This window comes from Phytophthora sojae, assembly GCF_000149755.1.
Source record: "Phytophthora sojae unplaced genomic scaffold PHYSOscaffold_1, whole genome shotgun sequence".
Lineage (NCBI taxonomy): Eukaryota > Oomycota > Peronosporomycetes > Peronosporales > Peronosporaceae > Phytophthora > Phytophthora sojae.
The window spans coordinates 12666133-12689825 of NW_009258115.1; the positions used below are offsets into that span (position 1 = coordinate 12666133).

Below are 23693 nucleotides of genomic sequence, written 5' to 3' on the forward strand. Positions count from 1 at the left end.
CGAAGGGCCCAGAGAGGCGTGGATGGGCAGCTATATGAGGTAGAGCGAATATACGCGAAAAGGTGGATTAACGTAAGAGTATATTATCTCATTCAATGGGTTGGGTACCGGGAGCTTACATGGGAACCGGGAAGCCACGTTCCGATGCGCCTGAACCTACGGTTCGAACGCGAATCGATCGACTTCATCTGGGTCTACCAATCGACAAGAGGGAGACGTCGGACTCGCCATCGACGACCGACACGACGCAGCGCAAGGATCCAGTCTCGCAGAAGTAGGTAGATACGTCTTGATAAATACGCATCACGAACTTAGCAAATACTGTGACAGTAGTTTGTTTTTCGGTCGGCCTGGGGGGCGATCCAGTACTTTTCTACTGGATCATAGTAATTCCTCACAGCCGGCAGACTCAAAAAGCCGGCATTAGAAGAAAAAAGACAGACGTATGTTCGCGACAATAGTTGCCGCAAGCTGCTAGTTTTGCCAAGATCAGAAGGAAACGATGGAGCACATTTTTTGGGAATGTCCATGTGCTCAGGTTTGCTGGCAAAAGCTACCGGTAATTTGTCACTGGATAGGAGTACGTTGGGCTCAGGATAATATTCCAGCTTTCCTGATGTACTGCGCTAAGCGAGAAGCTCCAAACCTGTCGAAGGAAACGAAGCAATGGCTCGCACAGGAACATCCAGACGACGTCGACGCATTCACCAACGAGTGGAAGCGCATCTGGCGCGTCTTGAGCAGCATTTGGGTCACCCACCTGTGGATACAACGCAACCCAGCAGTCTACCAGCATGAAGTGGTGACCATAGCTGGCAGCGTGCACGAGTTCTGGAAACCAGGGCTACGGCAGCTACGGGCACTCGCAAAGCGGGAATGCAGGCGAGCAGACTCCAAAATTCAGGGCACCCGTCTTCTGCTTTGCCTACGCAAATTAGCAAGACAACCCAGAGAGCCGTCACCAATGGTGGTAAGCCCCGTACAACCACCGGACCGATACAAGGCACCGGCGTTGCTAACCAGACGAAAAGTCCGGTTTAACATTCTAGTACATGCTTTTACGACTTAATACTGAATATTGTGCGTGCTTTTATTTTTGTAGGCATGCAACGATCGGCTACATGTGGCTACTAGAGCCTGAGTGGTGTGCAAGCTACATGGACAGCCACAAAGCTCTGAGCAGTCGCTAGAAAAAATGTGCCAACGCATTTGCAAACGGTAAATTGTTTTCATGGTGTGAAGTTAAATTTTAATCGATTAGTCATTCTTTCAATTGATGTTCTTTTAGTTACGACTTCACGTCTCAAAAGCCCCAAGAAGCCAAGCTTCCGAGAGTGGAGCTGCTCGAGAAACGCGCTGAGTTCTCAATTTAACTTTGGAACAAGTACTCGACGTGGCGCACTACGACACTTTTTAACGTGGATGAAACGGCTATCAATTTTGATATGCCGCCGACACGTTTTTGGGCTGTCAAAGGCCGCAACGACCCTGCCCAAATTACCAATATGACGAAGCACACTGGCCGAATGACAGCAGTTCTTATTGTTCGCGGTGATAGTACGTTTTTTCTTGCTCTAACAATTCTGAAACTGGGTATTTAAATGCTAACACATTTGGTACTATAAATTTAAGGGCATATGCTGCCAATTCTATTCATCATCCGGGGTAAGCTCGGCGGCGATATCGACAGCGACGAGTTACCACACTATCCACCCGGTCACTACTACACTGTCCAGGAGCATGCCTGGATGGACGCGGTAGGATGAATATTTTATGTGAGTAATGTGTTAAAACATGAAATCGATGGACCCGCTGTCCTCTTCCTTGATAATTTTGATTCACATGTTTCGGAGGAGGGGCAGCGGGTCATTTTCGAAAACGAACGCTGCAGCCTAATATGACGGCGGTTTGTCAACCTCTCGACGTTGGCGTGATTGGCCCACTGAAAGATAAAATTAGGTCAAAGTTGCGGGGGGTTGCAGGAGGCACTGCACAGAAGGAGCACCTCCGTGCAATTAAGTCTACAATTGCGGCCTGGGAAAAATTAGCGGAAACCACCGTAATTCGTAGCTTTGAGAAAGCAATTCCTAAGTATCCTGAGATATTGATCTGATAATAGCATCTTCTTTTTTTCAAAACACATGGAAATTTTCTGGGTTTTGTACTGCTGATTTTTTTTTCGTCCAACCAAAACTCGGCCGGGTTGTAATGTCAGCGGAAGCTTAATATAGGAGGATACTATTCAGCGTACCGGCTTTGTAAGTCGTTGTCTGTACGTCAAGCCAAGCCCTTGGTTGCCACAAGACTTCGAGCACTCGGATACTTGCCGGACTGTCATACTTACGGTCAGTGTGCACCATATCCACAGCGTGTTGTGTGCTGTCTTTGCCCTTCACCCTCGTTTGCCGGGGAACTTGCCTTCGTCTTCTCCTCCTCGTTGTACTGACTGAGTGACTAGGCTCCCTGCAGTAGTCGCCTTGCTTCCTTTGCCCGCGCGTTTACTGAATGCAGTCAGTCTTCCCTGTACGGCAAACTATAAGGTGCTATGAAATCAAAGTGCCAGATCAGCAGTGCATTTTTACAGCAAAAACTCCGAACACATTCTTATCACAATTATAACAAGCTGGCCCTTGCGGTAGACAGAGGAAGAGGAACAGGTGCTTGGGGCTGGCGGGGAGATTGCGAAGTGCTGGTCATTCCCCAACTGCCCTGCAGCCCAACACGTGGCTGAGGCAGCCCCTTCATCTATGAATACTGTACCCTTGCTAAGTAGTTGTACCACTAAACTGGTACATTAGCCATATTTGATACACTCACCTCTCCGGATTTGGATAGCCCTTTAGGGTCGTTTGGCGGAGTGTTGAAGTTTGGCTCTCCTCTTCCGGTCTTAGTATTCCTCGTCCTCGCGTCCGTTTCGATCTATATGTGATGAGAAAGAGCTGGGGAGCCGCAGCGAACGTCTCAGCTCAGCACTTGAGAAGTTTCCAGCTTTCGGTGCCTCCAGCTCGACAGTAACAGCTCGTCGCGACCCAAGTCCATCTGCACCAGCTTCCCACGACCTGGCGTGTTTGGGTGGGCTTGTTGCGCGCAACACCTCGCTCCATCGAGAGACCAGCATGGTTCACACAAAGCTGAGTGCTGCTTGCTCCACGGAGGGGGGGGGCGTACTCCTCGCTGGTCTCTCGCTCGCCTTGCCTGCCGAAACGTTTCGAGTCGGGGTGCCGCCACTGAACAGCGCTGGCATATCTAGCTCATCACGGACCGACTAGGTACGGATGTCACGGATGACTCACGATACTCCGTGCAATACATAGTGGCCCCAGGCAAAACCCAGAGCTCCTACGAGCCGCGCTGGATGCTGGAAGAAGACGGCTTCGGAGAATACCTGGACCTTGTCGACGCGTACAAGGCGCTTGGTGGTCCCATGACCTTCGCGGAGTTCGCTCTCTCTCGTCCCGATGAATTTGCACAGGCCATTGGCGCCGCAAACGATGGTCGCTGTGCTTTCCACGCCCTGTCGCGTGCCACGGATGCCGTTGGTCTGGTTGGCTGGTTTTCGGGGGCTGCCGTCGACTAATTCTACGATGCCCAAGCTGCCAAGGGTAAGCCCATTCCAGGCGCGGGTGTAGTGTGGTCCACATTGTGGACGTTCGTTCGTCAACAGAATCGCTCTGCGCGTGCTGCTGAAAAGCCGGAAATCTGCGAGGACACACTGCGAGTTAACCAAGTGCAGGAGCGGCTTACTGGTGTCTCGTCGTGCCTTGGTTTGGACAACCTTCTTCTTGCCCCGGGTGTGTACCTCTGCGCGGGCTCTTCGCCAGGCCCGCAGCGCACGTCTTATGCATTTACGATGATCGTGACGACCGACGGGCGCTTCGCGTCGGATGATGAGATTGTCCAAGTCCCGTTGCTTGAGTATGCTGCGCCCAGGTTGGCGGAGGCTCGCTTCGTGCGCGCGAGTGCTGATTCGCTAGATTTGGGTTCTTGATTATCTTGATAATTGTATACCCGCTTTGCCTTGATTTGGGTAAGGTCTAATCTGTATTACACATAATAGAGTGCACCACACGCAGTATGAAAAATACCAGAAATAGAAAAGTAAAACTCACCAGTGTTGTTCCCGTGTACTGAATCGTAGCCAATCTCCTTGTCATTGATCCTGCCATTACTTGCGTCGTCGCTTTCGCGGTCGTTGCTTCTGTTTATCTTCATACGCCTGAATCAGCCCCAAAACTTGATGTAAATTCTTCAGAGGCTCCCATGTAGCATCCGCCTCACTCACCCACTTAATGTGGCATTGTACGGCTCCAAAGCTTCTTGCGCTTGCTAATAATTGCTTCAACAATCTGGCCAACACTACCATCGTGTAGAATGACCTCCTGGGGGCGATTGGTCCGCTCTGTCTGCCCGTCACCTTGTGCACGGTACACAACGGTCATCTTCAGCTTGGTTCCAACATTCTCGAACACTTGGCTCCAAAATCCCGAGACAAACTTGGTATCGCGATCTGACACGATGTCTTCAGGCATACCGTGAAACTTCCAAATGTTATCGATGAACAGCGTTGCGAGCTCTTGGGCTGAAACTTTTTTTGTCGTCGCAATGAAGTGTGCTCGTTTGGTGAGCCGGTCAACAACGACCCAAATCGAGTTACTGCCTCGCTTGGTTTCTGGTAGGTCTGTAATGACGTCCATTGAAATGGATCGCCATCGTTCGTCCGGAATATGTAATGGTTCGAGAAGTCCAGGTGTCTTCGTCAACCGTAGTTTGTTCCGCCGACAGTCCTCACAGTCTACAGTGTACTTCGTGATCGTACGCACCATGCGGGGCCAATACCAATCCGAGTGAAGCTTCAGGTATCTGCACCGGAATGTCCACCGTAGTTGGTATCGTGCACTTCAGCGATGACACGGTGCTTGGGTGCCACGATGATTGGGACCACGATACGAGGTTGCTCGTCAGTTGAACCTTGGTACCAGATCAAATCTTCTCCTCGAAGTAAGGTTTGTACTCCTTCTCTGATACCCCACGCACTACTGACGCGGTCCCACGTCTTTTAATCGCGCGCCGAATGTCTCCGATAACCTTGCCCTTTTGGTATCCAGGGATTATCTCTTTGATCAGATCGTCGTTAGGCTTGGTTTCCGTCACACGTAGATGGTAGCTGGTCTCGTTGACGCTCGGAACGAGCAAATCATGGAAATCCTTCGTCTCCGGTTTGAGGTCAGGTCGTCGGTTCAGAGCGTCAGCGATTCCGTTCTTAGCGCCCGGAAGATACGCAAACACGGGTTGGTACTCAGCCAGAATATCGTACCATTGCGCGAGGCGCCGATTCGCCATCTTTTGCTGGAAAATACCTTCGAGTGACTTGTGATGTGTCTCCACCATTACCGGTCTATCCAAACCGTAAATCCTGAATGCGGCTAATGTGTTGACAATCGCGAGTAACACCTGCTGTTGCGTTAGGTACTTGAGCTCAGCTGATTTCATCTTCCTGCTTGTGTACGCGATGGGTCGCTCGACTCCATCGATGACTTGAAAGAGCACACCGCCAACAGCATATTGACTCGCGTCTGTTCGCAGATGCATCTGCTGTGTGAAGTCAGGTACATGTAGGTGCACAACTGGAGTTCCCGACACGGCGTTTCAACTCCTTGAAGTTCTTGGACTTTTACAGATGCTTCTCGTCAATCCGCCAAACGAGAGGGCTACCCGCCCAAATTCGGGTGGATTAAATCCGCTGAATATCCGCCAAAAAGATGCCTCTTGTGTTCCTCAAACGCAACAGCGGATTGTGCAATGCGCCAAAACGTACAAGTCGGAGGTCGGAAAATAAAATATCATATTGTATTTTGGTTTTGGAGTCGCAGTAATAATCATTGCAATACAGGGTCAGCCAATAATACAGTATTTTCACAATTATTGGCAATAAATATATACGGGATTTTTGTAGTAAGCTCAGTTTTTTTATTGGTGCAAGTGTTGATATTGTATTGGGACACTTTTCTATTGTACGGGGGCACCCTAAAGCAATAATAAATTATTCCGTGCTAAAAATGCCGTAACTATTGTATTGATATTATTTTTTCTAACCCCTGGTACAAGTACATATCCGCCAAAATGGCCCAAATTCGCTGAAATTCCTGTCTGAGGAACACACCCTTAGTAAGCTTCATCACTCTCCGTTGTCTCGCTCCAAAACCGCAAGCAAGCTGCTTCGCTCATAAACTTAGCATGGCGATGCGCCCCCTCACATCTCACGACTCGAGATTAATGTCCCCAATCGCCCCGCCAAGATTCGCCAGCGCTTCCAGGCGCTCCAGTAGCCTCCGCATCACCTTCACCTTCAGCACGACATCATATTGCCTCCACCAAATGCGAGCCATCTCACGCGAGATATCATCTGGCTGATGGAACTCTTGGCGCACGGGAAGCCGCGACGAGATCATCGATACCAATGATCGGATATATGGCCTCACCTCCCATAGGTCAGCCAGTGCTTGCTCCGCCACCGGTATCACCCGCTCCACTGCCACCACGTCTTGCAACTCGGTCATCAAGGCTTCCATTGACAGATGCTCCGCCTCGCCCGATGCTAAAAACAATATCATCGACGTTAAGTCGGCGTCCAAGTCATGGTACTTGTGCTCCATCCTCACAAACGATTCCAGCGCAACTGTCAGCCCGAGCACCGACGAATACTCTGTTGCGGAGTCCAGTGTACTGATCACCATCAGCTGGTGCTGAGGGCAGACTGAAGATGCACGAGAGCACGTGTGGGTCGTTTACCCCGAGAAGGTACAAAAGTGCTGGAGGTTTTCCCACGCAGTAGAATTGTCCTACGGAGGTTGTCTACTGCAACTTACAGATAAACGTGCTACAGTTAGGAAATATCTAGCTGTGAGAAAGGAGACGGTAACTTGAGCTGTGAGCTCACTCGCCAAAACAACGATTCCTCCGCAAGTGGCATTTTGCTGCTTGCTCGCCAAGCTTCTTGCAAGCACCGAATTCACGCTGCGCGCGACTGCAGGTCGCTTCATATTCGAGCGGTGTCAACTCGGGCGACAACATCAGCTGCCTCAACACTTCTAGCGTTCTCACCAAGGAGCAGGTCATTGTCGGGGCGGGACTTGATGGAGTAGAGCTTGCTCTCGACGAAATATATTGGCGAATGGATCGAAAGCAGCAAGTAGACCTCAACTTCAACCTTACCGTAAAAAAAACTCAATAACAAAAACACAAAAAACATATCGGACCAACTTCAATTAATTTTATATGATCTACTCAACTGGTTTAGCCGAACTGCCGAGTGTCACAATGGTCGCGCTGCTGCCTTGGTGATTACTTCAGAAGAAGTCACTCCCACCAGACGCGCCACCAAGAGTTGCTTGCACGAGTGTGAAGCGCTCCTGCCGCGATTTAATCCGGTCCCATAGCTCGTTTATACATTTCTGCGCCGACTCAATGACGCCGTTCAGTCTGTCGCGCTCGTCGCTCGACAACCCCGACTCCGCCAAAGCATTCAGACTTCGAAGGTGTTGCTTCGCCTCCACCAACTCCGCCCCTGCCTTGGCAAACGCTGCTTGTATGGTGTCCGTCCAAGTGGTCAACGTTCACCTCGTACTCGTGCATGCGCTGCGCTCCACTGTCGAACGCCTCCGCCGCCCGGTAAAAAGCATATACCAGCGCGAACTCCGTTGAGTTGATGGTATCCATTTGCTGCGCCGAAGTGCCCTGTGCCATTGTTGAGGGTGGGGATAAAGTGTGGCGAAGCTGGTGGATTCGGCAATGAAACTGGAGCTATCACCGTCCTGGAACGACAACTAAACAACAATCTCGCGTCATATATGGTGGGACTTCACCCCCCCTGGTCAACTACCCAGAGTTTGTCTTTCGAATCGAAGGCATCCAAACACTACCAGCTAGGGACATGCATCAGCACTTTTCGTTGTTTTACGTTGTTGTCGCTCTCCACCTCGAGCATGGAATATAAGTACACATTAAGCCTACAATGTTTCGTCGCCGCAGATGTTGTCGCTAGGGAAGCCTATGAGCCATCTCCATCGCAGAAGTCGTAAATGGAAGCCACCACCTATCTCTTGACGCTCTGATTTTCCTCCTTGGCGAAGAGGTCGTCGAACTGGCGCGACTGGTTGATCGGGTTGCGCTTGAGGTTCGCCATGCGGAAGCGGAACTGCCGCCACGACGACCCGCGGTCCTCGCGCGGCTCCAGCGTGTGGTGCAGCTCGGCGAAGCGCTCCTCCTTGTTCACGTACACGTCGGGGTTCATGAAGAGGTAGCGCAGCGACATGCCCGTGGCAGCCACGGCGGCGAAGGAAGCGCGCAGAAGACGACGGGGAACGTGGCCTTGTCCGTGGTCCAGAGGTTGAGCAGCTTGTAGCCCTGGCGCTTGACGACTTGGACCATGGCGGACTGGAGAAGTGAAATTGGTAGGGGGGAGGGTGGGTAGGTAGGTAGCTGGTAGCTTGCTAGCTGAGAGAGGCTGTTGCGTGAGGACAGATCAGTGGAAGTGATCAGTCGAGGGGAAGTTGTGGAATGCGTCGAGCTGCGGGGCCGGAATGGCCCGCCGCGGTTGCAAAGGAGACGGTGGAAAGTCCTCCTGGTGTATGTCTGCGAGTACTCATCTGCTTGGAGACAAGTGCAACTTCGACTTGACTCGGAGGCTCCGAGTCGGAGCAGCGAACACCGTCGGGAAAGCGGCTTTTTTGCAAAGACACGAACGGTTTGCCACAGACACGCAGATGTACCGGTATTGCTGGTTTCGGATTTGCCTCCCCGAAAAACCCAGGTGGGAAAGGGTAAAACCCAGGTCGGAAAATGGACGCAGAATGGGTCAAAATTGAAATGGGCACTACTGCATGTTGCTTTATATGCATTTTGTTCACCTGCTTTGACGCTAGACTAGATCCCGCGTTGCAATTACCCATGTAATCGCCCGACATTTCGGAGAGCTCCAGTGTTCGCTTACAGCTGATCTTTCACAACTCACTGATCTTGTACTCCCTGAGTAGAAATTGACGTTACGGCAGATGGATATCCACTCGGAGGCGGCGTCGATTTACGAGGCGCTGGTGTTCTCGCCGGAATCCAAAACACGCGCATCCAGGGTCTGAAGCGCATTCGGCATTGATCGTCATGCGTGGCGTACTGTCGATCGGTCGCACGGGTCGGACGGTGGTGAGTACAATCCACCAGCTCAGCATTTCCATCTTCGAGCTGGTTGACGGCCTTTTACTGCTTCAAACGAGCGGCGACACGCCGTTCTGTGGGTTGGCCGAAGACTCGGTGAAATATTGGAATATTCTGCCTCGACCCCTTCCATGAGCGTTATGTTGCCGGCACCGGTGGCTCCGCCGGGCTCGAAGTGTGCCGTGATCGCCAACAGCAACTGCGGCTCTTCACCCGACGGCAACATCCTGTAGTCGTCCAGGTCCTTGATGCTCGGATCCAACGGAGTGGACGGCAGAGGCCGAAAAAAATAGGGGGCATTCCAAAAACAGTGAAGGGGCAGGAGGGGGTAAAATCGGCCAAAAATGGACAAAATCGTTTAAAAATCTACCAAAATCAGGAAAATTCCACATAAAAATGGCCCCCCCCCCCCCCCCCCGATTCCGCCGCCGTCAAGAGTGCTGGTCTCAGTAAACATATAGTCGGCTCCCTCGTCCTGAGAACTTTAGTTGTTGGAATATATCCGGTTGTGGAACAAGGAAAATCTGGATAAAAAACCGGATAGATTACAATGAACAGTTCATTCTTCACAACGTATAATGCTTGATTTACATTTAAAAAAATCTACTTCAGTATAAGAAAACCTGGTGTGACGAATTGCCGCGTGGAAGGCTTCCACGCGGAAGCCTTCCATCGGCTTCACTTTCGAATTTGCCGGGTTCGATACGCACACTTCTACAACACCAGTCTATGGCGCCCAAGCCGATCAGCACGCAGAAGAAAGGTGAAGCGGAACTCAAGGCGGCCGAAGTCGAAATGCAACTCGCGGTGCAGCGGGCCATTGCGGCATTCAACAGCGGAGCGGAGTCGGCGCAACGCACGTACAGGATCATGACCCAACAGAGGCTGGGATGGGTCCCTCACAGAAGCTGGAGTATGGGATGAACATGTCTGTCTACAGCCAATTGGTCGCTACGGCAGCGGACATGAAAGCGGCCTTCGCGAAGGTGGATGCGGCGTGTCTGGAAGGGGAGCAGTGCATGAGTCGTCTCACTGCTATGATGCAGGCCGAACTGTCGCCGCAAGAGCGCGCTCGACTGAACAAGAGTGCACGCGAAGCGATGGCTGAATTGCAGCAGCTCAAGCGTCTGGCTGGTGAGCGAAAGGAGTCGCTCGATGGTCTAGCGAGCCAGATCGAGAACATCGAGAAGATGGCTGGGGTGAACAAGCTACGGGAGCATGGGTCGTTGTGATGGATTGGAGATGGTACACCAGGAGCGTGGGGCTGGCAAGGTTTACTACATGCAGCTAAACGGTTTTGCTGAAGAAGTTTTCTCTATATTGCAGAGACCCAATACATACACACGATGGTTTGCGTGCGTACATTGTTGTGAAAGTTGCAGGGATAATGTACTCAGCATACCCGTTATTAGTTGCGTTGAAGTCTGCCTGCCAGAGATCCTAAATAACAGCACTCGCCGAGAATACATGAATATCAAGATTCGTGCGGCGCCATTTATCGTCACCCAAGTACACGACTCAGCCACGTAGCACTGGAAAAGCTCGGTGCCGCGTCGATCTGCGTTTCAAAACCTAGAATTTAGAACCGAAGATCCTGAACGCCTAAAATGTCAGCAGTCGCGGAAGTGATGCATCCATTCTCGAAAAGGTAGGGCGCGGATGACGGAGATGAGGGCGCCGACAGATACAGATAGCTGCTGATGGCTATCGTCGTGCTCACCTGTCAGATGCCTCCCGACTTGACTGTGCCTCCAGGCTCATGCGCCGAGTCGAGTTATAAGAGGCCAGACAGCGTGCGCGGCTTTCGTAGCAGCACATAGCAGCATAGGGCGCCACAACGGACCCCTCCGAGCAGTATCCCTGGGCACTGTGCCCCACGCGTAGACAAAACTATGGTATGTATAATAGTTCGCTCGCGTTCGTGCGCAGAGCAAACGGTGGGCCAGTAAATTGAGTCGAGCGCAGTAGCAACAGAGGGCAAGGCTGAACTGCAGTGCTCGAGTGTTGAGGCGCGTCGGACCAGAGGACGCTCGAACTTATTCACCGCTCAGTAAACGTTCGTAATGCCAAAAATTTCCCTGTTGACCAGGTCCTCGGATCCACTCTACGCGTACTGTATGCTTCGGACCGCCTCAACGAATACGGTACTGTACAGATCCAACGTACATGTAGATCGTTGCGCGAGGACGAAGGTGCCAGCCACCCCACGCGACCAATGCGTCCATCGACATGCTTGCATGTGTACCTGCCCCACCAGATGCAGACCCAGATTATTTGGTCTGCGCCCGTGGCCACGAGCGCGACCCAGCTGGGAGCGCAGCAGTCTGTCACGTCACGAAGGTCGCGGCGACCACGGAAGAGCAGTAACAAACCGGCGAGGCCCATGCGGGGCCGGAGCATTCATCGCTGACGGACGGATCTGCCTCTTGCAGGTTTGTCAGGCTGTGCGCTGTTCCAGGAATGGCTGGCGCTCGGCCATCGGACCATCCGACCATCGGGCAGAGCCATTTCGGGGGCGGATAACGGCGGCGCTTTGACTTATCCCGGGATCCAAATCGGAGCTGGCTGCTGCGACTGGAAGGCGTAATACGCTCTGCTCGCCGTCCCATCAAGGCAGCAATCCCAGCGTCCAGCCCATGACCGTCAAGACGTAGCGCGGTTCGCATGCCGCAGCCTCCGTCTTTCAGCTCTGCAGGTATTTCGGGGGGAGGGTCTCGTCAACGCAGACCGTCAAAATGGGCCCGAGGCAAGCAATTGGAAGCCATGAGAGCAAGCCTGCCACTCGAAATAACCAGCCGCGCAGCCTTCAGCGAAGGCGCTGGCAAGCGTACGCCAGCCCTTGGCCGTCTGCGACGCACACTCAGAGCAGCAACCCGCAGCCGCAGGCGCGGGCTGTCGCTGCTTCAGCTTGCACCTCGCACCTTGCAGTGATCCGACCCGCGAATTTTCGCTGAAGCCACCCCACGCCGTGCACGCGGCGGGCGGCGCGGGGTTGTCATCAATGCCAGCAGCAAAGTCGCCGTCCACGAGCCAAGCTGCCTTGCATCGCCGGGCTACAGCATGCCACGCCGGCAGCACGCCTGCTGGCCAGCCACCAAGCAAGCCATTTGTTGCCCTGGAGTTGCCTCTGGCTCCGCTGGTTGAGCTTATGACACGGCGCCGTTTCTCTCCTGCGCGGAACGTTCGTCCGCAGCGGCTGGCGCATCTGCTCGACACTCACTTTCGCACAGAGAACGGCCACCCTCTATCCCTCTTACTGCGATGGCCGGCATACGCTATAATTGTAAGATCCCTGTATGCCACGTGTTTGAACTCCCTTTAAGACGCAATACTTAATACTTCCCGACACATCCGTGATTGCAGGTGTCCGAACTGACTCCTCCCGACCGGGCCCGTCTGCCGTCGCCTTCCGCGAATCGTGCAGCGCCGCACTCGAGCATTGGCGCCTCAGACCGCAAGCTGCCGCGCGCCTTCCAGCCTCCCCCCACACGCGCTTGGCAACCTCGAGCGCCCGCAAAGCAAGGCCCGCTGGCCACCTGCACTCGGCCAAAAAAGATCGACAGTCGGCCCTCGCCTCGCCTCGCAGGAAACGCCAACCCTCGCCGCTGCTTCTCATTGTAGAACTCGCCGCGCTGCCCCGCAAGCCAAAGCAAGCAGGCGCCTCAACAGCAGCACCAACTCACCTCAAACAAACTTAGCCGCCAGCGCGTTCCCGCCTGGCGTTTCGCGATCACCATTACAGCACAGGACGACCGCCGCACCATGGGCAAGTGGACCCTGCAGCGCAGGCGGTCGCAGAGCGAGCTGCCGCGCCTGCACGAGCTGGAGCGCGCCGTGCAGGCCGAGATCACGGACGTGCGCGGCCGCGAGGAGCTGTTCCTGCGCTCGACGTCGGAGCTCACGGCGCTCATGAAGAAGCTCGGCCGCTCGCAGGGACGCGCCTACTTCCGCTACGTGCTGCGCGACGTGTTCGGCGAGAAGTCCCGACTGTACGAGGCGCGCGGGCCGCCCGCGCCCAAGCAGGTGTGCGCGTACGCCAAGAGCGTCATCCAGCGGCTGGCCAAGGCCATCCACTTCGCGCCGCTCGTGCTGCGCGCCGGCTGCCACTACATGCTCACGGAGTTCCGCAAGGCCTTCCCGGAGTGCAAGCACGACGCGCGCATCGTCGTAGGCAGCCTGCTCTTCCTGCGGATACTATGTCCGGCGCTCATCAAGCCCGAGATGTTCGACTTCCCGGCACACACAGCGCAGTCGCTGCCCATGGGCGTGCAGATCGCCAAGATCCTGCAGCACACGCTCAGCGGCACGCCCGTCGGGGACAGCGACCCCGCCTTCAACGACAGCAACAGCTTCATTTATGCCTTCCAGCCGTACGTGGCCAACTTCCTCGTGCGCTTCCCCCAGATCCGGTCTGCGTTCGGAAATGAAGAACCGCAGCAGCTACAAGTACCCGCCGCGCCGGCCTCCTGGGACTGCAGCAACGTGGCTCCGATCACGCCCACCACCCCCACAGGAGCCGGCAGCTGGCAGCCGTCACCCCGCGCCGAGTCCTGGGACGCCCACCGCCCCGTGGGCAAGATGCGCGGGTTCTCCATGAGCTCCAACGACGCCATCAAGAACAAGAAGAAGTTCTCGCTGCGCTTCTGGTCGCGGGGGCCCGACAGCATCAGCCAGCGGCCCTCGCCCTAGGCACCAGCAGCGCGCGTTTAGTCAGGATAGGAACACACCATTATTTAATCCACCAGGTCGGGGACACCTCACCACCTCCACCCATGTCTTCCACGCCCTGCATTGCATTGCATCCATCTTTCCTAAGATCCGAGGAAGCGCTGGCGCCACTAACGCCAAGCGACGTCATCGCGCCAGCATGATTCACGGGATCCAGATCAACATGCGCCGAACCTTCCAGTCACTCCATAATCTTATACACGTGTCACCCCTCTTTGCATAGCCGCACTGCGGGAATAAGACCTCCAATATCCAATATCGAAACGGACCCCTTGGGCCTGAGCCAATTGCATGCTGCTGGTGCAAGGTGCAGCAGGTTGACTCGGGCGAGACGCACATGCCGCTGCAAATGGACAACATCGCCGCCGAGCTGACGTGCGCACAGGGCTGCCGCGCCGGCCGCGTTTATGTGGGGGCCGCGGACGGAAGCGTGCTCGCGATCGCCGCGAACGGGGCCGGCGAGCTGCCGCTGGCGCACGCGCGATGGGGGCTCCGCGTGTGCGCGCGTGCAGTCACGGTGCGTTGGGTGGATAGATGGATTCCTGGCCTTCGGGCGGCGTTCGAGCGGCGTTCGCGCGGGTGTCGTCAGAGCTGACGAAGAGTGATGGCGTGGTTGCACTTGCCTTTGCAGAGTGTGTGCGGCGTTGAAGCTGGCGAGGACGCGCTGCTGCTGGTCGGCAGCGCCGGCGGAGAGCTCGTGGTGCTGCGCGAGGAGCTGGTACGGGCAACGAGAAGGATGGAGACGTTGATTGAAGATGCCGAGCTGACGGCTGTGCTGGCTGGTTGTTGCTGGGTGTGGACAGGAGGTGCGGCGGTTCCAGTTGGAGAGCGCCGTGCAGCAGATTTGCTACGATCGGAACGGAGAGTTCATTGTGGGGGACGCGCTGGGCAATTTGTACGCGGTGACGCAGTACGAGATCCTCTGGAAGGTGGGTGGACTTGCTGGTGGGTGAACGTGTCCAGGGCTAACCCTTATTTTTGCCGCAATGTTTGACGCTTTGATCATCAGAGGCGACTTCCTGCTATTGCCCCGAGATACGACGACGGTGGTGCGGAATGCTTCTACCCGGCAGTTGCCCAGCCTTTGGTGCGCGCGATCGCGCGCGCTAAGCTATTGGACATCGAGAAGACGCTGTCCAACTACATTCTGGTTGCTACAGGCCAGAAGCACTTGCTGATGACTCATCGCGGCAAGGAGTTTGGAGTTATTCCTTCCCGGACGCCAATTGCAACCCTCGCAAGCTTTTCAGTCGGCGATGACGACGTCGTGCTGGCAGCTGGAGAAGAAGGGTGAGCGACTAATTGTCTATACTGACATGGTAAGTTTGAACTTGCTGATGGATGATCGTTGCGTGGCAGGGTTATCTATCGCCTTGTACGCTACCGAGACAAGGCGCCAAAGGATATGCCAGCAGTTCGCTTCACGCTGGAGGTGTGGACGCAAGTCTCGTTCCCCATTACCAAGCTGCTGCCTGTTAAACAGTCTACAGACGCGAAAGCATCGGAGTTCGCGTGGGTCTGCTTGGGCACGGACGGCGAAGTTGCTCTTTTCCGAGGCCAAGAGCTTGTAAGGCAGTGGGGTGTTGGATCCTTTGCCAGTACTCAAGACGTCGAGCTTGGATTCCCAGTCGATCTGACCATGATAAAGGGAGCAGATACCGACGCGCAGGCAGCCATCGTGTTCTCCGACAGAATACATGTGCTCTCTATTGAGCTCACAGGCCAGTAGCAGTGGCAACATCAACACGCCGTAAGCAACCGCGCCTATTATCAAACATGAATTCATTGCGAGCTTCCAATATTGCAAGTCTACATTGACTCAATATTTTTCTGCTCTCCGGCACTAGGACGCCGAAAGAGGACCAGGTTTTTCCCATCGAAAGGGAGGAATGCCTTCTCGATGTCCGGGTGCTTGGCCGTGAGGTACTCGACCAAGTTTTCGTACGACAGGACCTTGCTGCCATCAGCGAGTCGGCGGTCGGGAAACTTCTGGCCGAAGACACAGCATGGCACGACTGCGAACGGCTTGTTAAATTTGATGGCGACGTCGAAGATGGAGTCGGTGGCCTCATCGGGGTGCATTCCGAGCAGAAGCGAAGCTTGTTCTACGAGCTGGACGTTGTTCGGGTCCTCCAGGAAAGTATCCATGTTGAAGAGCGTGATAACTTGCGGCACAAGCGATTCGGTAAGAGGCGGTTCTGCTTCACCCGACTGCTTGCGCTGCTTCTTCTGCTTCTTCAGGTATTTGTGCTGCATCTTTGAAAGCTTCATCGGGCGCTGCGTGCATGAATCGTAGTGTTAGCCTCAAGTTACACATACTAACTGCAACACAGGACTTACTGGTTCAATGAGGGTGCACGGTAGTCGTCGCTTGTTCCACAGCTCGAACGACACGCTGCCTCGACCCCCAGCGACGTCCACGATGCCTTTGCCCGACGCGAGAAACTCCGCACCGAACGTCTCGACCAGCCATTCGACGAACACCTGAGCGCGCTGCTGCTTTCCAATTTTCCCGTGCGGGTCCAGCGGATCTTCGTCGATGTGAGCGCGAACCCGCTTGAGATGAAGCCGTTCCTTTAGCCACTTGGCGCGCTCGATCTTTTGGTCCGCATCACTGACATGGTAAAACTCGCACTTGTCGCCGTGCTGACACGTTTTCGAGTTGATCCAGAACTTGCAATGCACGCGCTCCCCCATAGTCGTAGAGGTACCATTCTCCACCGTCTCTGCGTCTCCCTTTTCACCTTGCTTGCCATCTGCACTCTGCTTGCGCTTACTCGTCGTAGTCACAACTGTCGGCAGCGGGAGGAAAGTCACCCCCGGGTTTTCATCCTTCCACGCTCGAACAACAGTAATATCGCGCGCGTGCACCAGAATCGCAGCGCCACTGTCAAGCCGCTCCACGAACCCATGGACGCGAACGACGTCGCCGACCTTGACTCTGTATCGGATGGCGTCCACCTGCTCGCACGACAACTGGCCGTCAATGATCTTGAGGATCACCTCGAGCCGCTCGCGCTCGCCATCGGACCCCCCCACCGACGCCAAGTCAAAGAAGGAGCATTTGCGACTAATGCGTCGCTGGTGCATCAATTGACCCTCCACATTGATGTCGGCGTGTCGGGCTTGGTCATCGGTCCATTGCGCCACCTGCTCTCGAAGAGCTGCGAAGCTCGTCCACACCATTTTCGATGGGGAATAAGCTTTTCTGATTGGCAGTAAGTTTTGTGTGTGTAGTAGTTTTGTTATAGCGGACACGTATTATGTGGCTGACTGGCTGGCTCACGCAATGAAGACCCCGTTGGCGCGCAAGTGGACTTGAAGGTGCATGGTGACCTCTTCGTCATGCGAAAGGAATGGGAAGTCACCTCCATTCTTCAGCATCGCCTGGAAATATTTTTTTTTAGTCAAAGTGCATCAATTGTTTTTGTTTTTGCTTTGAGTGGAAGATGATGTAATTTTTTGCAGTACCTGTTTGGCGCGAGGGTAGCGAGAACCGATCTGGTCTTTGAGGCTATTTGGAAGACTGGTGTCTTCGTAGCTCTACATTGACAACAAGTTAGTGACATTTCAGTAGAGCACGGGATAACTGTTTGAGTATAAGATGCACTTACGTCAATGAAAGTGATCTTTTCATCAGGCAGGAAGATTTTCCAGCTCTCAGGATCGCAGGACAAACAATTGAGGGTCAAGCGCGACGCGATTTCTTGTTGAGACAGAGAGTCTAACTGCATTTGTGAATACAAAACGTCCGATGAAGTGCATTCTTTCATGACCCATCGCAGTCAAAGCACGCGAAAGCTTCTCACCTGCTCCATCATGTATTCGATCGCTTCATTCTGGGCGTCTAAGCGAGGAGTCGGTTTTGGAAAGCGCTCGAGGATGTATCTAACGTCGACAAACCAAAACAACAATTACTTACTTTAGCTTTTGTCCATGTTGTGTCGTCGTACGGCCAGCAAAACATAGTAACTTCCCACTTACTTTCTCACATAGAAGTCTGGCATGTATGGAAGCCTGCAGTTAATAGCAAACTCATAAGCGTAAGTCATAACGTTGTCGTAAGTCAAATAGAGTGAACAACTCGTGGATACTTGCATTTTGATGCAGGGGGCGTTCGCGCCGTACACTCGGGTATCGCAAAATCCTTGCGTCATTGCCAGGGACGCTACTCGTTGAGGGTAGAGCGACATATAGCGCTGCGCACAAGAGTACGTGGTATCGATAAGAATTGCAGGATACCTGTAGCAAATTGTGCTTAGCAGTCTTACCTGGATCAAATACGCGCCCAGTGACACAGCGTACACGTGGATCTAACACGACAACCGGAATCTATCAGCTGGACCAGCACATTACGCTCTCAACCATAGTTTTTAGTACCTCGGACAGATTCATCGCGTTGAGAAATCGGTCGAAGCTGTGGATCCACTCCTCATGCGTCCAAACAATAGGGTGCTGAATCTGTACACGCAGTCCATTGAAACACGTCAAGCATCTAGCGTAAAATACCAAAAGCACCCATTGTCTTCAAGCTCTTACCGCTAGGACGCGATAGCCTTTCGCGGCCAGTTCTTGCAGTTGGAGATGAAAGCAGCGCGCGACGCCGCTCGTCCCGGGAAGACACACCAATGGCGGCAGGCCAGCGTTCGCGTCGCTCAGCCGGCCCGAGTCGTAGTACTCCCACGTGTTGCCATCGTACGTGGTGATACGTTGGCGCGCTGTCTGCTGCAGGAACTCCTGCTCGCTGCGCTTGAGCGGCAACAGCTCCGTCGACTTCATGCAGATCGATGCCAATCAAGAATGGTATCTTCCGAGCAGGGGGGTCGCGACGCAAAATATTTCGAAGGCGACACCCTTTCAACCTCCCATGCACGCGGACTTAACCAAGTAAGCAGCGCAAAGTTAATGCGAGCAGGTCTTGAGCACATCAACTTGCAGATGCGAAGTACCGGTAGATCCCCGTAGCAATGAAGTTATCATTTTAGTGCTAAATACACATTTACAGATACTTCGGTAAATAACTGTGGGTAATGACGCACTAAATGGACCGCTGGACAGAAACTACCCAGCATTTCTCAATAGTTTTCCTTGGGCACAGCGAGTGACAACATGGAGCAGCGCATGGTGGATCCGCAGCTGTTGAAGACCGTCAAGTACCTCGAGACGTGGCGCGTGCTCTCGCAGGACGAGCAAGCGCTGGTGAAGAAGCTCTCGGCCGCGCTCTGCGCTGGACTCGGAGGAGACTCTGATGGAGGCGACCATCGCCACACTTGTGACAGGCCACTGTCACACAGGCGCCACCGCGTGTGCGCGGTGGCCAATCAGAGCCCACTATAAGATTAATGGCTGGGACGGTCTCGAGTGCCGAGACCGTCTCGGCACTTAATACCAGAGTTCAATTTGCCTACTACTTCCTCTGCTTGTGTAAGCACGTAACGGGCTGCAGTTAGCCTGCTACACCTGGTAGCACTTCGCTAACCCGTCAAACGCCCAAGATCGTGATGAACATGAACGACACGTCGATGCCTGACACGTCCCGGACGACTGCCACTTCACTGGAGCACGCCAGCTTTCCTCACCTGTCGGCAATCGAGTGGGAGGCGCTACACCGCCTCGAAGCAGTGTCTGTTGACGCTGTGATCAAGACACTGCCGACGGCGGGAACCGAGGAACAACAACGCCTGGCCGTCCAGGAGTTCATGGCGCGTGAACTCGCTGACCTCCGTCAGCGAGTGTCGACTCCCACGCAGACCAAGAACAAGTCCAACATCGTGAAGCTCGATGTCTCCACGTACAGCGGTGAAGGCGAGGGCCGCCTTCACCTGAACCGCTGGTTCTGCGAGGTGGACATCGCGATCGAAGCTCGGCAGCTGTCTACCGAGCTAGCGCATACGCGCTTTCTCCTGTCCAAACTGGCGGGGAAGGCGAAGGTGTGGGCGCTCGGCGAGCTCGTGGCCGACGCTTCCTGCTTCCCGACCATGGCATCGATGAAGGCGGACTTGCGGCTCGCGTTCCAGCCGCCCCAAGATGAAAGCGTTCAGCGCTCCGCCTTCCTGGCGTTGAAGCAAGGACGCATGTCCATGCTCGAGTACATCCAGCGCGCACGACACCTTGTGTCGTGCATCACGACGCATCCCGTAGACATGGCGACCCAAGTCCACGTCATCATCTCCGGCATGAGCGCTGGCTACCGGCGCTTCTACCTGACCCGGAAGACCCCACCTACACTCGAAGAGGCCTTCGCTGTTGCGCTCCGTGAAGACTACAGTGTGACGGCGTCGCAGGCTTTCGATGTCTCTCGGGCTCCGGTGCCCGAGCCGGAGCCGATGGAGGTGGATGCGATTCAACATTTCGGTGGACGTCGGGTGCCGACGTCATCAGCAAGGCCGCCAACGGCCTCGTCAACGCGCAATCCCCGCCCGATGCGCTGCTACCGCTGTGGGAAACCTGGACATCGCGCGGCTATTTGCCGCGCTCCGGCGCCGATGCAGGCGAACATCACGGTCGCGAACGACGTCGCCGCTCCAAAAAACGGCGACAACCAGTAGGTGCGGGGCGCCCTACTGGTCGTGGAAGGAGCGATGGTTCTCTGGTGGCAGAACCTCCTCCTAGCCCTCCCATGCTTCACGCACAACTCTTTGCCACCACCTCCGGCAGTGACACGAGGCTGATTGTGCTCAGCCTCCACGTTGACGGCGCGACACGCCCTCTTCGCGCGCCGCGCGACTCGGGCGCGACGAACAACTTCGTTCGCGCCGAGAGCTTGTCGGTGTTACCAGCGGACATGAACATTCGCAACGGGCCTGGCGACATGATCGTGAAGTACGCTGATGGGAAGCCGTGGCGGACGCCGCGGCGCTCGGCGACCTTCGCTTACGAGTTCGACGGGTTCCGCAGTTCCGAGGAGTTTTTGGTGACCGAGCTGAGCGGCTCGTTCGACTGTGTCTTCGGCATCCCGTGGCTCGCTCGCCACCAGCCTGAGATCAACTGGCTGACTGGCACAGTCCGCCCCCGAGACATTGATGTGAATGCAGTATTGGCGCTCCTGTGCGGAACGCCTAACCAGTGGCCGCATGTTGCCGTCATGGATCCCGACTCCATGACCCATGCTGTCCACGAAGCGAGCGATGGCCCTTCGTGTGCGGTGTGCGAACTCGCAACCTGCGCCGGTCCTGAGCAGGAGCCTCAGGACGTGTCTGACGTGGTCGAGCATGGGTTCCCACGTCCCGATGAGCCGCGGTTCTCGGAAGCAGACAATGACGTGGTCGAGCCACGTCAGGACGAGCAGCGGCTCTCCAACGTTGAAGAGCGAGAAGATGTGGTTGAGCGTGGCCTCCCACACGCGGTCGAGCATGGGTTCCCGCGAGTGGTCGAGCGGGAGGTCCCTGAAGAAGTCGACGCGGTCGTGTCCAATGACCCGCGTCCAGGCGCCGATGTTGTGTCCCGGCGCCCCCGTTCAGCGGCCGTGATCGAGCATGGGCTCTCCTCGGCAGCTTCGGACAACACTCCACGTCCGGTTCGACGTCGCGGACGTCGCAACCCGCGCCGTCCACGTACGCCCTCGGCGGACTCGGTTGAGGCTGAGGCTGAAGTGATCTCAGACCTGGTGGGGGACGACGCGGAGGCGGCTCCGCGTGTACGCGACGTCGAAGTCGCACGTCTACCGCGCGACGCCGCCGAGACCACTCGGCTGCCTGGGCTCTCGTGGAAACACTTCCTCCGCGACCTGAAGAAGGGCGAGATCGAGCAGGTGTGCATGATCGTCGCCGAGGACGCCGAGTCAGTTGCGGTCGTCGCAACCAGTGCGTCGGACCCAGCTTCCAACGCCAGGACGCGCCCAAAAGGAGCCGAGCCGAAGAACGCCCGTCAAGCCCGCTACGCAGCTCAGTCGTTGCCGGCGCTCGAAGCGGCCGGCAACCCAGTCGCTCCGCTCGTGCGCGAGTTCATGGAGATTTTCCCGGACAAGGTTCCAGCCGTTCTTCCACCCGACCACGGGGTTCGGCACGAGATTGACATCGTGCCCGGTGCGAAGTACTGCGTGACGCGGCAGTGGCCGCTTCCTCGCGACCAAGTCGAAGCCATTGACGCCTTCTTCGAGAGTCGCTGGCAAGCCGTCCACGTTCGCGAGAGTCTCTCGCCGCACTCTAGTCCGACCTTCTGCGTGAAGAAAGCAACCGGCGGCTGGAGAATCGTCCACGCCTTCAACAAGCTCAACGAGGCTACCATACCGGCGCAAACGCCGATCCCGAGGAAGGCCATGGTGCTGGACACCATGTCTGGCAGCACGAAGTACAGTGCCATTGATCTGATGGATGGCTTCTATCAGATCCTGATGCGCGAAGACGATGTGCCGCTGACAGCGGTCAGCACGCCCAGCGGGATGTTGTGGGAATGGCTCGTAATGCCGCAGGGGCTCAAGAACGCCCCCACCACCTTCAACCGGATGGTGTCCAACTTGCTTCGGCCGTACCGAGACTTCGCGCCCAGCTACTTCGACGACATCTTCATTCACAGTCGTGCCGAGGACGGCATGACGGACGTTGAGGTCCACCTACAACACCTGCGCAAGGTGTTCGAGGTGATGAAGGAGAACAAGCTGTACGCCAACTTGAAGAAGTGCATCTTCTGCGCTCCCGAGATCCCTGTGCTCGAGAGCTACGTCAGCAAGGACGGTGTCCGCGCCGACCCCGAGAAGATCGAGGCCATCTGCGCGTGGCCGACGCCGCAGGACCAGAAGCAGCTCCGGCAGTGGCTGGGGCTCGCCACGTATCTTCACCATTACTCGAAGAACTTCGCTTCGACGATCCGCCCGCTATCTCAACTACTCAAGGCAGACGCCATGTGGTCGTGGCGTCCCGATCACCAAGCTGTCTTCGACGCGGTGAAATCGAGCTTGTCCACCGCGCCCGTGCTCATGCTTCCAGACCACTCGAAGCCCTTCCATGTCGTGTGCGACGCGAGCGACTTCGCGATCGGATGCGCCTTGATGCAGTTCGATGACGAAGGGCGCGAGCGGGTCATCAGCTACCAGTCGCGTCAGCTGAGGCCGGCGGAACGGAATTATCCGGTCTTTGATAAGGAGCTGCTGGCCATGCGCTACGCCCTCATCAAGTTCCGCGTGTATCTCCTCGGCGAGCAGACCTTCGCGATCTACACCGATCACGCGTCGTTGAGGACAGCGACGAAGAGCCCCCACTTGTCCCAGCGCATGGCGCGCTGGTTGTCCCTGTTCTCCGAGTACAACTTCGTCGTGCACTACAAGCCGGGCAAGACCAACATCCTTGCCGACGCGTTATCGCGTCGGCCTGACTACGTGCAGTCAGGTCGCCACGCAGTTGGCGACGAGGACGACGACGAATGCGTCGTATGCACTACCGAAGACGTCGCTGCTGTTGAGGTTGCAGCGACCAGTCCGCTCCGTGACTTGATCGTGGACGCGTACAAGGAGGACGTGTCCTGCTTGGAGCTGATCCAGTTCCTGCGAGACCCTGGCGCCGTGGCGAAGCGCAAGTTCTCTCCACGCAGCCGCTCCCGCGTCGACCGCTACTCGCTGGACGGCGAGTTGCTCACGTACCGCGTCGACCGTGAAGACCCCCCGCGCATCGTCGTTCCTCTGGACGACGATCTCCGAGCTCGGCTGATCCACGAGTTCCACGACACGCCGAGCGGCGGCCACCTCGGACGCGAGAAGACGTTTGCGTCGCTGTCCAGAGACTTCTACTGGTCGCATATGTACAAGTGGGTCCGCGTGAAGC

The 23693-nt window shown here is 55.5% G+C and overlaps 9 protein-coding genes across 9 annotated transcripts; 5 read left to right on the forward strand and 4 right to left on the reverse strand.

The window, feature by feature from the left end:
• Positions 1 to 481: 481 nt before the first annotated feature.
• On the forward strand, positions 482 to 1069 carry PHYSODRAFT_468597 (hypothetical protein; the record flags this gene model as incomplete). The annotated part of the gene is made up of 1 exon (XM_009519520.1): positions 482 to 1069. A coding segment is annotated over one exon (588 nt), but the record flags the coding sequence as incomplete, so codon positions are not given.
• Positions 1070 to 3355: 2286 nt separating this feature from the next.
• Positions 3356 to 3988, forward strand: PHYSODRAFT_475383 (hypothetical protein; the record flags this gene model as incomplete). Its single annotated transcript, XM_009519521.1, has 2 exons — positions 3356 to 3544; positions 3608 to 3988. 2 exons carry the CDS (start codon positions 3356 to 3358, stop codon positions 3986 to 3988), a joined length of 570 nt encoding a protein of 189 aa, XP_009517816.1.
• A 3358-nt stretch (positions 3989 to 7346) lies between these two features.
• PHYSODRAFT_323906 (hypothetical protein) lies at positions 7347 to 7743 on the reverse strand (the record flags this gene model as incomplete). The annotated part of the gene is made up of 2 exons (XM_009519522.1): positions 7347 to 7568; positions 7618 to 7743. 2 exons carry the CDS (start codon positions 7741 to 7743, stop codon positions 7347 to 7349), a joined length of 348 nt encoding a protein of 115 aa, XP_009517817.1.
• A 349-nt stretch (positions 7744 to 8092) lies between these two features.
• Positions 8093 to 8427, reverse strand: PHYSODRAFT_323907 (hypothetical protein; the record flags this gene model as incomplete). The annotated part of the gene is made up of 2 exons (XM_009519523.1): positions 8093 to 8263; positions 8356 to 8427. 2 exons carry the CDS (start codon positions 8425 to 8427, stop codon positions 8093 to 8095), a joined length of 243 nt encoding a protein of 80 aa, XP_009517818.1.
• A 1673-nt stretch (positions 8428 to 10100) lies between these two features.
• Positions 10101 to 10442, forward strand: PHYSODRAFT_295305 (hypothetical protein; the record flags this gene model as incomplete). The annotated part of the gene is made up of 1 exon (XM_009519524.1): positions 10101 to 10442. The coding sequence occupies one exon, from the start codon at positions 10101 to 10103 to the stop codon at positions 10440 to 10442; it is 342 nt and encodes a 113-aa protein (XP_009517819.1).
• A 2407-nt stretch (positions 10443 to 12849) lies between these two features.
• PHYSODRAFT_553533 (hypothetical protein) lies at positions 12850 to 13899 on the forward strand (the record flags this gene model as incomplete). The annotated part of the gene is made up of 1 exon (XM_009519525.1): positions 12850 to 13899. Exon 1 carries the CDS (start codon positions 12973 to 12975, stop codon positions 13897 to 13899), a length of 927 nt encoding a protein of 308 aa, XP_009517820.1. The 5' UTR covers positions 12850 to 12972.
• Positions 13900 to 14275: 376 nt separating this feature from the next.
• On the forward strand, positions 14276 to 15692 carry PHYSODRAFT_310419 (hypothetical protein; the record flags this gene model as incomplete). Its single annotated transcript, XM_009519526.1, has 6 exons — positions 14276 to 14455; positions 14570 to 14656; positions 14742 to 14867; positions 14948 to 15228; positions 15298 to 15412; positions 15660 to 15692. 6 exons carry the CDS (start codon positions 14276 to 14278, stop codon positions 15690 to 15692), a joined length of 822 nt encoding a protein of 273 aa, XP_009517821.1.
• Positions 15693 to 15747: 55 nt separating this feature from the next.
• On the reverse strand, positions 15748 to 17124 carry PHYSODRAFT_474836 (hypothetical protein; the record flags this gene model as incomplete). The annotated part of the gene is made up of 3 exons (XM_009519527.1): positions 15748 to 16215; positions 16279 to 16626; positions 16732 to 17124. 3 exons carry the CDS (start codon positions 17122 to 17124, stop codon positions 15748 to 15750), a joined length of 1209 nt encoding a protein of 402 aa, XP_009517822.1.
• A 96-nt stretch (positions 17125 to 17220) lies between these two features.
• Positions 17221 to 18717, reverse strand: PHYSODRAFT_475452 (hypothetical protein; the record flags this gene model as incomplete). Its single annotated transcript, XM_009519528.1, has 9 exons — positions 17221 to 17325; positions 17410 to 17481; positions 17553 to 17666; positions 17748 to 17826; positions 17923 to 17955; positions 18067 to 18137; positions 18210 to 18251; positions 18319 to 18399; positions 18478 to 18717. The coding sequence occupies 9 exons, from the start codon at positions 18715 to 18717 to the stop codon at positions 17221 to 17223; spliced, it is 837 nt and encodes a 278-aa protein (XP_009517823.1).
• Between the last annotated feature and the right edge of the window lie 4976 nt (positions 18718 to 23693).